Below are 12,632 nucleotides of genomic sequence, written 5' to 3'. Positions count from 1 at the left end.
ATGTCAAAATGATGTTACTGTTTTCTCTTAACCGAAGCAAGCACGAACCACGACTCCAGCTGGCACCCTTCATTTTAAAAAGGATTTATTATTGTAATGCCTAAATCTCGTAGAGGAGTGCTTCAGGGCACGCCTGACACGCATGGACCTTGAGAATTCAGAGGCCAACGAGGCAGGTTTTTTGCAAAAATTCCACAATTTATGACTGAAAAGGGCCCGAAACCCAGCCGGAGTCAGCCTGCGGGCACTGAGGGAGGCCCGGGGCAGCCGCAGGCCGCTCGGCGCGGGGAGCCGGGCGGGCAGCGCCCCCCTGCACCGGCCCCTCGCCGGGCCCAGCCCCGCGGCGCCCCGCACCGCTGGGTGGGCCGTCTCGTCCCGCCCCCTAGAGGCGCATGCGAGGCTGTGCCCTCACTCAAGATGGCCGCCCGCCGCCAGAGTCTCAGACGGGCTTTAAAGCTACAGGGCCGCTGCTTAAAACCGCGGCTGTTTACCTGCGGCCTCCACGCAGCTTGCTCTCGGCCGGTATGGCTGCCGCTCCCCTATTGCTTCCGACGGCGGTGAAGCCATTTTGCCCTCAGTCAAGATGGCGGCCCCCAGGCGCAGCGCGGTGGCCGAGCGGCCGTGGTGAGGTGACGGGGCGCGGGGCTGGTGCGGGTCCCGAGCGAGCCGCGCCTGCCGCCGGGGGCGGGGAGAGGCAGGCTCCCGGCAGCGCGGCCGCTCGCGGGGAGCGGTGGGCGCCGGGCGGGCTGTGCCCGCGGCCGGCCGCGAAATGGCGGGCAGGGGCCTGGCCACCGCGGCGGGGGTGTCTGTGCTCGGCCGAGGCCGGGGCGGGGGGCGGAGGCGGGGGGGCCCGTAGGCCGCACGGCTGCAGCCGCTGCTGGCCCGGGAGAAGCGGGGTGGCTCTTGCGGCCCCAGAGCTGTTGGTGCCTCTGCCAGAAGCAGCGTTTGTAGGCTGTAAGGGTTTCCCTCCCGGCCACAAATGGGCTGCGAGAGGCTTCTCTGGTTTTCTTCAGCGGAAAAGATGAAACAATGCAATGGTGCCTTCTTCCCGCTGCAGTAGAACTGGCTACTTGTTATGCAGAATGTAAAGGACGATCCCTGCTCCAGACTTGTATAGATGGTTAAGTATGTGGCATAAACAGAAAACTGAAAATCAAAGGTGAAAGTCCTTGTTGGTTATTAACTCTGCAGAAGATTCCCGATGGAACTTCGTGCACCACCCCATGGAGGCTCCATGGGGCCATTCTTCAGCTGCTATTAGACTCAGTCATAAAGTTGTTGCCGCCTGCTGTTCGCTTACTAACAGCGTTTAGAAATGTTAATTTGACATGCATGTGCGTGTCACTGCCATAAGAAGAGAAGAAACTACTGTCTTAAGTTGTTCTCAGTAAATCTCAGTGTTGCTTTACATGTCACGACCTGTCTTTTCTTGACAGATGCACCATGATGGTAAACAGCATGGAGCTTTCATGTGGAGATGAATGTACAAGTTGAATAATGAGCTCTGTACATGACTTCTCTTCAGAACTGATATTTTTGCCTCTACTTCTGATCTGACACTTAGCCAGAGGGACTTTTGAGCTCAAGTTTCTCAGTATTGTTCTTACTACATAAACAGAGGTCACAGTCATCACTGCTGTGATGTCCTGGGTACAAGTTGCAGTCAGCCGATCCAGTGAGGATATATTTGATGAAGAGGCGGATGAGATGTACCTATTACAGAAGGAATGGAATAGCACCATGAAAAAAAGATTGAAGGTATTTCTATAACAATGAGTTAATAGTCCTGGTAACCATTTTAGATTCACTGATACGTGCCTTGATATACGTATGGTTGATTTAAAAGGGAAAACTAACAGTGGCTGCTTAAAAGTTATTGTGGCTTGGTTTCTTCTGATTGTCAGAGAAATGTTGCAGGGATTTATAGAAGCGCTCTCCTAGCAGTCGTCAGAGCAAAGTACTGTTGTACCACAAGACATCGTCTTTCTCTGTACCCCCATGTGCATTTGTAAAAGGCAGTGCGAAATTATGATGCGAGCTATTTACTTTATACCTGTAGGTATACTGCCAGTAAATGTAGGGCAACACAGCTAAACAGTGCTAATAAAGAAATATGAGATGTTTGGATTTTTATGTAGAGTTCTTCACCAGTCAGATTTAAGATGTGTGACTCCCATGTGGAACCACAATTGGAGGTTGTGGTCTGGGTAGTTCTTTGGCTTATTTATTCCCCTAGTGAAAAATGTATTTTATGAAAGCTGGTTTCCACAGCCCTTGCCTCTCTGGAATTCTGCAGGGAACAAAACAAGTATATAAACCCAGGTTGCTTCAACAGATATATTATCATTCCGAGTGGGGCCAATAAGGCTCGTCTGCTCACGGGTGAACAGCATTTGGCTGAAGCACATGAATGGAAGCTGTTGTGTAGGCTGTTGATGAGGAAGGGTATTACAGCAGAGCTGTTGTATTACTCTCCAAGGAAAAGTTTCCTGCATCTGAGTCCTTTGAAAGGACTGGTTTTCTTAAGGGGCTGTTTAGTGTTCTTACACAAATCCCTCTGGTATTTTATGAGTAGATACTGCAAAATTATAAAATTTTATTGAGGTTAGAGCTGTATGTTGGGCAAAATAAACATTCTTGTTCCTGGCTATTTTCTCTAGCAAAGCCACCAGTTTTCTTCTCTCATGAGTAAATAGAAGTTTTCACTCTTACAACTTGCGGTTTTGGTGTGAAAGAAGTTAAGAATTATTCTACATTATATGGTAGTGTGATTAGAATATAGAGAAATTAGTTCTGCATTAAAATCATTAGCTGTTTCTTACAGAAAAATGACAATGTTATGTGTATTTATATGTGACTCACTCCATTACCATCTTCTTTTCTGGTATAACTCTCAAATTGAGTGAGATCTGGTTAATAGAGAAGCAAGGCTCAATAATTAGTTTTATGAAAGATGGAAAGGCAGATGGATTACAGACAGGAGAGTACCTCTGCTAAAGGGGAAGCTTTGCAGTTTATGTGTTTTTAGATGTCTAGAAATCTATATGTAGTATTCTTTAACAAAAATGTCATAAAGGAATTGGTCATCATAAAAGTAAGCATGCTTTCCTGCAGATTTGTCTTGTTTTGTGATGTTTCTAAAAAATACTTCCTTTACTTTCTGACCTTCTGGGGATCCTTTTGGAAAAGAACTGGATCTTACACAGAAAATCATATCATACTGCAAAAAGCTTGTTTTGTTTTGGCAATGGGGGTGTTTTTAGGAGGGATGTTCAAATCTAGAAGCTATAATTTAAGAGACTGAATACTTGGTTTAAAATTTTTTTTTATTGTTATGAAACTGTCACAGGTCCATTTTTTCATCTTGTGAACAACCTGTTTCACTATTATTATAGGAAGGCTATAGGGATGGAATTGAGGCTGCGAAAGAACTTGCACTCCAGGAAGGCTTTAATCAAGGTTACAGACACGGTGCTGAGCTGATGGTTACGTGTGGCCAGTTCAGAGGAACCCTGAAGTAGGTTACAAACTCCTTAGTCATGTGTGTGTGTGGAGGGTGTGTATGGAGGTAGCATGCATGCAGTTTTGTGTTTGTTTTTAAAAAAAGTGCATTGTAAATCTGTCCAAAGTGAGCAACCTGAGAATTCTCAGGTCTTGCATACAGCGGTTTACCTACCTGGGTTTAGGGTGATCATCCTTAAAAGTCCTCTTGCAGTTACTCTTCCAAAATTATCTGAATCTATATCTTTAAACTTAATATTCAGTTGTACTGCTTGAATTTCCCAGAAAATTAAACGTATATACATTTATACAGTATAGATATCCTGTCACATTGCTATCTCCCCTCAACTGGAGGTCAGTGTGGGTACATGTAGTCATTTTTCTTTTTTTGTTTTTGACTTTTCAGTGCTCTCTTATCCTGGTGTCATTTTAATGGACATGATTCTGCTTTAAGTAAGATAAATAATCTTCTTGACATGGTTGGAAAATATGAAGATGATGTGCTTAAGTATTTGAATTCTATTGAACAACAACCACATCTTGGACACATTCTAGATTCTGTTCAAGACATGGACCTTAATCACACAGCTCCAGCTGGGACAGAATACAATGAAGTTAAAGCTGGAAAACACGAAGGTGGTGGCAGCTGTGGAGAAAACATTTGTAGAAGTAACGGTGAGGTTGGTTCCTCACAGTCAGAGTGCAGCAATGCAAAACTCTGCACAGATCCTGAAAGGTCAACCCTTGCTTGGGTTAAAAACCAGACTATTTGGCTAGTAGAGCAACTGGGCTTATCACTGGATATAGTTCATCATGTCCAGCAACTCGAACACTAGTTTTTCTGTCTCATAGTATTTTAAAAATATCTCAACTGGTTTTGATTCTCAGTTTGTGGACCATGTACAGGCTGATACATCACTTTGTTTTAGGGAAATCAGATTTTGATAGTTCCCAGTAGAGGTAATTTCTGTAAATCTTCACCATGCTTTGGCTCCTTGCAAAAAACACCTTGTTTTCAATCTTAAATGTAGCTTTCACAGAAAGGGGAAATGACTTTTAAAGCTCTACAAAGATTTACTAAATATGTTTCTGTTCTGGGTTAGAAGCTACTGTTTCACCCTTACTTTCTGTTTTGGTGGCAGTTTGGAATGAAGCAGGTCCCTTAAATAGCCCTCCAAATCGGTCCCCTCTAGTACCTAAAAAATAAAGTGTCCAGCGCTATGGACAAACTATTCTTGCAGAATAAGCTGCTGTTGATGATAGGCAAACTCTATGCAAAATAGAACAGGATTTGCTGCTGATTTCTAGAGTGCTGTCACTCTAGTCACTATATAAAATGTAGGAATTTTTCACCTTTTGCCAAATTCTTCCTCTAACGTAACTGCTATGCAATGCACTTTCACAGTTAAAAACTATTTCTTCCCTCTGTCATACAATTCTATTTATTTCACTTTTGCTGAAAACACACTTCTCTTCAAATGCAGAATTACTGGCAATTCCTTTGTTTTACTGTTAGACAGTAAAGACTGTTTACTCTTCCCCTGTTAGGCCACACTAAACAAGTTTCCAGTCTAATGAACTTCCTTGTGTTATTTTTGTGTTTATTTTGCCAGTCCTTCTCACCTGAACTCTCTGTCCCTCATTCCCATAGTGTTTTTCCCAAACTCTTCAAGGAAGCCAGGCTCATTCACCTTCTCTTAGAAACTCATTGTCAGTCACACGTGCGTATTTCTGACAACTTTGTATTTCTGTGCCAACATTCTATATTTGACTCCTTTTCCTGTTGCTTGCCTTAACTGTAGCTGCAAATTGCTCTGGTCAGGAAGTCTTTTCTTTGCGAGTGCCTATGCTGTTTTACAGTAATTAAACTGATCTACAGTAAGTTAGGAGTTTATTTGGTTTAAGTTGCTTCTAACTTCGTGTCTGAGACAAAGCAAAGACAAGACAGAGACAAACTGAAATTTTAAACAGCCAACGTAACCATACTAAAAAAAAATAATCACAAAACAGTGTTATAGTTTGAGGCCAGAAAAAAGCTAAGGTTAAAATTACTTGATTTCCAGAGACAGAGTTTACAACTTTCTCACTAAAGACTCTATTATCCTGCCATGGAGTTGGTAGACTGTAAGTTTGGCTGCCATTCAGTACCACTCTTGCATCAGGGGAAAAACAGAGCTGCAATTAGGAGTCTTTTATTGAACTTGTTTCTGAAACAGTGGACAAATAGGGCTGTCTGCATTAATAACATATGTGTACAATTGTTCAAACAACTTTCTTTTTCGCAATGTATTTAGCATAATGCTGATATGGATAAACATTACTTTTTTGCAAGTGCATGTGTTATGTTGTAGCCTGTATCATGTATGTTGGGCAGAAATTTCTGCCAAACTGTGGCAGAATATGGTGCAGACAAAATTAAGGGTTACTTGAGCAATGTTAGATGTTCCAAATCTAGAAGTTTAGAAATTCAAGAGCATTACTTTAATAGTGTGCAAAGGGGAAGCTCCATTCACAAATTACTAAGTAGACAGTGAGCTTGCCAAGTTCACTCCAACCACTTCTGCAAAAGCAATCTACGCCAGGGAAAATATTTTTTTCTGTTTGATTTTCAAACAATAGATTGTGTGTTTTACTTATCTTTCATACCAGCTTCTCTACTAGCCGTGGAATTACTTTCCTCCACTCTGCACAAAGTTTCTGTGCTTACTGTGGGGTTACTTTTTCCATGTTATCACCCACAGTTTCCAGTTTGGCTGTGGAGAGGTTTTCTTTTGGGTTGTCTGCAATACTTGGCTTTTCTGTCACTGCCAAATCTTGCTGACCAGCCACAGAAAGACTTTCTTCAAGACTATTGGAATCCGTAATTTGCTCACATGATGGTTCAGGTTTTTGTTTTCTGTTTACTTCCTTGTCTTGTGTTTCACTATCAGCTTTCACCTTGGCAGCGTTCCTGAAAATAGCTCTCATGACAACGGGGACTGACATGCAACTGGAAGAGGAAATGAAACGTTAATCACTACTACAGACTTTATCCATTCTTCAGAGTGCTTCTTTTCTTAAACTGCAGCTGACACCTGAGTGATACCTGTGGTGGAAAAACAGCAATACCTCCTTGCATCTTTTTGCCTTGTACAACCTGATAGATGTTACATCATAGCTACAGTATAGCTATGTGTGCTACACTGGAAATATATGTTGACACCATGAAATCGAGTACTGAATCTTTGAGCACAGCAGTGCAAAGAAGCTTTGACAGAAAGAGTGGGAGAGTTTGGTCAAAAAAAATAAGGGTGCTTTTAATGAAAACCTAAACTAATAATATTAAAATATATTCATTCTTGCTGAGTTTTATACTTGTAACTTTCACGTTTTGTATAAGGCATATTTAAAATACACTAATTTTTATTTTTTCACACTACCAATAGAATTACCTGATTCTAGGAATAGTATCTAGTATCCTGTGACTTAAGACAGGGCAGGCTAATTAAACAGGTTCAAAATCCAGCCTGCATCAATCTTGCTGTCATCAAAAAGATAATAGCTGTAGACTAGCTTATGCCAAATGAACTGGTGCTCTTAGTTCTTTCTCTAGTGTGTGTTCATATATCACAGCAACTTGCCTCTCTTGGAATTTTTTTTTTTTTTTTCAGAAAACAAGCCAGAGACAGTGTTGTAGACATGCCATATACACCTTACTTTATGAAAAGAAGCACTGACTGCTATTAGGTAGATGTGGAAAAAGTCCTTTCCAATGCTATTCTAAGGTATACCAGTCATGAGACTGTCATCAGCTAGGGTCTATAGAAAAGCATGTCTACAAAAGAAAAAAGCATCTTTATAAAAGGTAAACCTCTTTATTCAAAAGTGTTTCTGTGCGCCACGTGCTTTCTACTGGAAACACTTTCGCTTACTATTTATGTATAACATTTTTGGAGGAGATACTCAAGACACTAAAGTAACATTCTCACTATTCGAACTTTTTACTAGAGTGAAGTTTCCTTAGTTGCTGAGTTTATGGCATTGTGAACACACATGATATTTCCATTAAATGGACACCTGAGGTTCATTCCAACTGTTAGGAAATAAAACTACTTACCGCTTCACAGCTCTTGCTATAAAGTCATCGCTAGAATTAAGACTTGGATCTTGAGGATTTAAATGAAGGTGACATTGGACTTCTCTGGAGGATATAACATCAATTATCACTAAGAAAGAGCATAATGTAAATATTTCAAAATAAACAGTTTTACAAACATTGAAAACCATCCTTTCATTCTGATGCTTCAAGAAAGGTAAGATTGAAGTCAATGGGAAGGGGTTTGCAGCAGTACTCTTCCATAAGAATTGCTTTGTCCTAATATACTTAAATCAGAAATAGTAGACGTTAAAATTTATTAATTAACTACGGGCCAAGACAGAATAGGACTTGAATATTTGCATTTACTTCATGTTTTGTGCTGAATACAGAACTTGTTTTAGTAAGCAGTTGATACACAAGTGCTACTTGTGTTTTTCATGGGTTGCACACCCATGGGAGCGGCCCTTAGAATGTATTTGTAACAAGAAGCATAGTACAAGAGCCTAGATAGAACCAAGTCCCTTGTCAGCCCAATGAAGAGGACACTATCAATTATTCCACACATACCACAGGCCAGATTCTCTTTCAGAGGATGAAGGAAAAGGACAGAAAAACTCATGCTCTTGTATGGGACCACTTCGAAGTAAAGCAGTTCTGAATCATCTAGAAATAAAATTATTATTTAGTGACATCCACCCAATGAACCTGGAGTCTTTTTGGCTGAATCACATGGCAAAATTTAAAAAATACTGATAATGTAGAATCTAATTATTCATTACTTCGGCAACTTAGTTTATGCTTATAAAAGTGTCATCAGGCCTAGGAGGTTTTTTTTCTTAAAAAAAAATTCAACAGAATGTAATACAGGAATTCCTAGTGATTTTTACTATGAATTTTTGTTATTTAAAATACTCCACATGTAATGACAGCTTTGGCAAGGGAGCAGTAAATCTGTTAACACCCACCTTAGAAGCTAGTTTCCCTCTAATACTCTGCCACTGCTTCCAACCACACAATTTACCTTCATTTGTATGCTTCTCAGAGACACAGCTGCTAATAAGAGTGTTATATGCCACTTGATGTCGAAGAATCTCTATCACACTAGGCACACAATTCGGATGGCTAAATGGGATTTTACTGACCAAGGCTCCTGCTAAAACTGATTTTTCTGAGCTCTTGTTTATGAAGTAGCAGTGCTTTGGGCAATCTGGAAGAGACTGAACAAGAAATATGGTGATATTTTGAGTGCTGAAAACAAGAAAGTGAAGCTTGATGTTATCAGTCAGCTGCACAATCTGACAACACAAATAATTTTGGAAGACAGCTTCTAGCATGTCCATCATGTCTTTGCATTTCAGTAGAAACACAGTCCTTACAGGAAGCTAAATGAGGTCCACTGTCCTTCCCCAGACGCATCCAAATTAGGTGAATATACCCCGAGCCAAGTGGTCAGGAGTTCAAGTGCCACCAATTCTGCCAACTACTCTTGAGAGTCCTGTAGGGTATAGAAATCTTAAAACCCAAGATCTTCTCTCAGAACATCATAATAGTGCTGGCTGACAGTTATACAAATAGGATAGCAGTTTTGCCTGAAACCTCTTTGGGGCATTACATGTTTTCCATTATCACTACCGCTTTTTTTGGAGAAGCATGTTTAGCTGGAGTATCTCCCAATGATTCATTTGAAGAGGAGGAGAAGAGGAGACAGCAAGAAAAATTTGCCACCTGTCCATGTTGACAGTGATTTTATGACAAAATTAGGAGTGCGGTATTGTGTTATCTACTTCAGGATGCTAAATGGGAACTGTCACCTTAAGAACAGGGCAGGGCAGTTAATTAGCAGGTTCTAGATTAAGGAAAGCTGAAGAGCAGAATAAAAGACCTTTTCCTCCTGAGTTCATGGAGCAAAGGGATTTCCCTTACATTCCTTTGAAGGTTAGAGTTCTATTTAATAATTTATTTCTAGAAATTAAATCTTTAAACTGAGAAGCAAAACAGTCTCGGTAAGTGCTGATATTTTAGGGAATTGCCAAAGAATTACAGAGCCTTTCACGTGTTTCTAATGGACATGAAAAATTCATCCCACCTTACAGGGTTTTATAGCGAAAAGCTTTGCTAAACCTTATTTTACTGTGGTGTAAACTTACTACTGCCTTCTGTACCACCACCTCAGAGCCCAAGAACTATATAGGCAGTGGGCTCTGCTAACACTGCTAGTAGAGGAGGAGGAAGTGCCCTCTTCTTTTCATGCTATGAATTGCAAAATTGATGTTTCCTAGCAAAAAAAGTAGAACTTTGCAGATTGTCTTGTAGTTGCCCTGTACTGCTTTTCTGGCAGAAAGCATCTTAGCCACATTTTCTATTCTAAAACTTTTCCTCTACATCTAGTGAAGCCTAAATTAAATATATTTTTTTAATAAAACAGTTATTAAAAGGGAAGCCATCTCCAGTTAAACAACCATGGCTCTAGATAACAATTGACATCACTGTTGTAACGCTACTTCCTGCCAGTCCCTGTAAAAGGAATCGGTATTCTCAGTGTTACCTAATAAATAAATCTTTCTTGTTAAAACTGCATGATGTGCAGCATGACATGCAGTGTGATGAAGACCTTCAAAAATCTAGGTAAGAACCATTTTGGGACTTGCTTCTCACAGCAGCCTATAAGTTTCCTTCTTTTTAAGGCATTAATGATGAAGTTCTGAGCAATTTTTAGAAGAGTAAATATTTGGATTACAAACAGAAAAATCAGTATGACTTTAGCAGCCATGCACATAGTGTTTCATTAATGAGGATGAAAAGTCCACTTACTTGAAAGAGTTGAATATTGTTTTGTAAATATCGGAACTATTTCCTAAAAAGCATTTAAATACTGTTGGGGTTCTGGGAAGTCTGCATTGCTTGCTTATGGGGAAATAATTCAGTATATATCTTGCACAAGGGCAGCGTGTGTGTCAAATGCGCACTATACTTACCATAAAGAAACAGGATTTATGTGTAGACGAGTCTTCGCTACATTTTTCTTTAAGAGCAGAGTGAACAATCAGCTCATATAGGGGAGCTAGTTTTAAGCCAGTAATCTGGATTCCTGAAACAAGGCGGGTTTTTTTATTAGCATTTAGGTTATGACTGTACATGAAAACTAATATTAAAAGCAAAACCCATGTTTTGAAAAGACAAAAATATTACTCTCCTTTCTTATTCCCTTTTTTGCTAATGGAAATTTGAGGTAGAATGTTTAACAGCTTTGCCTGTAATTGTCATACCTTTCTTAGAACTCTTGTGATTTGCACTCGTTACTTAAATGTTACTCTTGGGCTTATAGAAAACAACACGCTCAGCCCCAGAAACCAGTTTTTCCTCTTATAACATTAACACAGGGAAATAAAAAGCAAATAAGCAATGCATCGTCACAGAAGTACTTAGTCTTAAAAACAATTATACCTGTGAGCCTCTGTATCTCTTCAATACTGGATAAGGACATAGGAATAGGCTGGTAAAACTTCAACACAAAAAAAGCTGGCAAATCTGTGCTCAGTTCATCAGTCAGTGGCAAAAAAGCAAGTTTGCTGGAAAAAAAGAAGTCAGAATGAAAGCTTGTTACAGAAATTGATGTAACAAGGACTCAGTGCAAGGCAGCTATCAGGTTCCTAGAAGTTTACTACATTACATACTTTTTCTGTCTTGAGAATAGTTTTGCTCTATAAACACAACCATAGCCTTTAATGTTTTAAAATAAGGTTAACGTGAAGGCTGGCAGAAAGGAAAATTGACCCACCAGAAACAGAGGAACAGTGCACAAGTATGTTTGCTATAAATCATTCTATAGTGATTTGTTTTGGAGAGTAACTTCAGACTTTCCCTCCGCCCTAGCACCGAAGCAGGGAGACATAAGGTGTCAATATCCATGGTGGGATGACAAACTGTTTTGTATAGTTAAAGCATAATATCCCTCAATATACGCTTTTGTTTATGCTGAAACTATGCAGGAGCTGCTTGTTGGAATACTAGGAAGTTAAGTAATATTGTTTCAGTGGCTCCTACTGGCTTCGTATCTGAATAAATCCATAGTTCAATGCAATTGACACTTAAATATGAACACAATAACTTTAAAGTCTATTTGGCAAAACTGTAAAAGCTACAGGTTATAGGGGGTGTAGCTGTGGAGCATAAGCCATCGATAAAACAGAGCCTCCTGTTCTAGCAGAGGCTAAATGTATGTTACGCTGAGGTTATTGCCAATGACTTGTAAATCCGTTTCTGTATTGGGAAGCGTCCAGAGTCTCACCCGTCCTCTGTAGCCTGAGTATCTACAAGCAGCGGGGAAAGAGGAAGTTTGTGTAGTGTATCTGTGGCTTCAACAGTTACGACTGTTTTTGTTCCACATACCTGGGAACCTGAGGGAGAAAGAGAACTGCATTATTTTCCTCGTGTCACTATAGATTAATCTTATGCATATAAAAACATGCAAGGGTAAGGTCTTTTAAAGGTCAGGTCCAACTGACAGCCACAATGGCCTGGGGAGCAGGGACAGGCCTGCCCAGACCACACCCAAAACACCAGTGTTGCCCAATGGTGCAGCAGCAATAGCTGCTTTTGGGACGTGCCAGGAAACACATCAAGCAACCATCAGTAATTTTCATGCTGGCTAGGCAGTTACTTTGTTTGATATTGCTTGCATTTCAATTTGGGTCAACAGCCAAGAAATGGGAGTTTCCTGATGTACGTTACAATTGTGCTAAAGTGCATCCGATAAATCGTTCTGCTAATCTAGAATTTTAATGCTGTTTTCTGAGTTTCATTAATTAACTTTGCTTAATGAAACAGGTAGTGCTGAAAAAGTTATCACATTAGTTAGTTCTGTTTTTCTAGCTTTACCGGGATCTAGTTCTGCTTCCAGAACTTGATAGGGAGAAATGTAAAATTCAATGTTCATAGGAGATCCTGAGGAATAATAATAATAAAAAAAAATGTTACTATACATGTCAATAGAGGAAAGGTGTTAGGCATCTTGACACAAAGGGGGAAAAAAACCCAAGAACAGTGTAGGCAG

General features: G+C 40.3%; 1 protein-coding gene across 4 annotated transcripts; it reads left to right on the top strand.

The window, feature by feature from the left end:
• Window positions 1–402: 402 nt before the first annotated feature.
• Window positions 403–6,846, top strand: YAE1 (YAE1 maturation factor of ABCE1). 4 transcript variants are annotated; one of them, XM_055708935.1, is made up of 4 exons: window positions 403–624; window positions 1,437–1,758; window positions 3,396–3,517; window positions 3,908–6,846. In XM_055708935.1, the coding sequence occupies exons 2-4, from the start codon at window positions 1,642–1,644 to the stop codon at window positions 4,335–4,337; spliced, it is 669 nt and encodes a 222-aa protein (XP_055564910.1). In that variant the 5' UTR covers window positions 403–624; window positions 1,437–1,641; the 3' UTR covers window positions 4,338–6,846. The 4 variants fall into 4 exon arrangements, with proteins under 4 accessions (XP_055564910.1, XP_055564911.1, XP_027671106.1 ...); XM_055708936.1 differs by having other exon boundaries at window positions 403–629; XM_027815305.2 differs by lacking the exon at window positions 403–624 and having other exon boundaries at window positions 841–1,758; window positions 3,908–4,176; window positions 6,447–6,846.
• The last annotated feature ends 5,786 nt before the right edge of the window (window positions 6,847–12,632 follow it).

Source organism: Falco cherrug, chromosome 4 (assembly GCF_023634085.1).
Source record: "Falco cherrug isolate bFalChe1 chromosome 4, bFalChe1.pri, whole genome shotgun sequence".
NCBI classification, from domain to species: domain Eukaryota; kingdom Metazoa; phylum Chordata; class Aves; order Falconiformes; family Falconidae; genus Falco; species Falco cherrug.
Note: the sequence above shows the minus strand (reverse complement) of the source record. Positions and strands in the feature narration are given on the sequence as shown.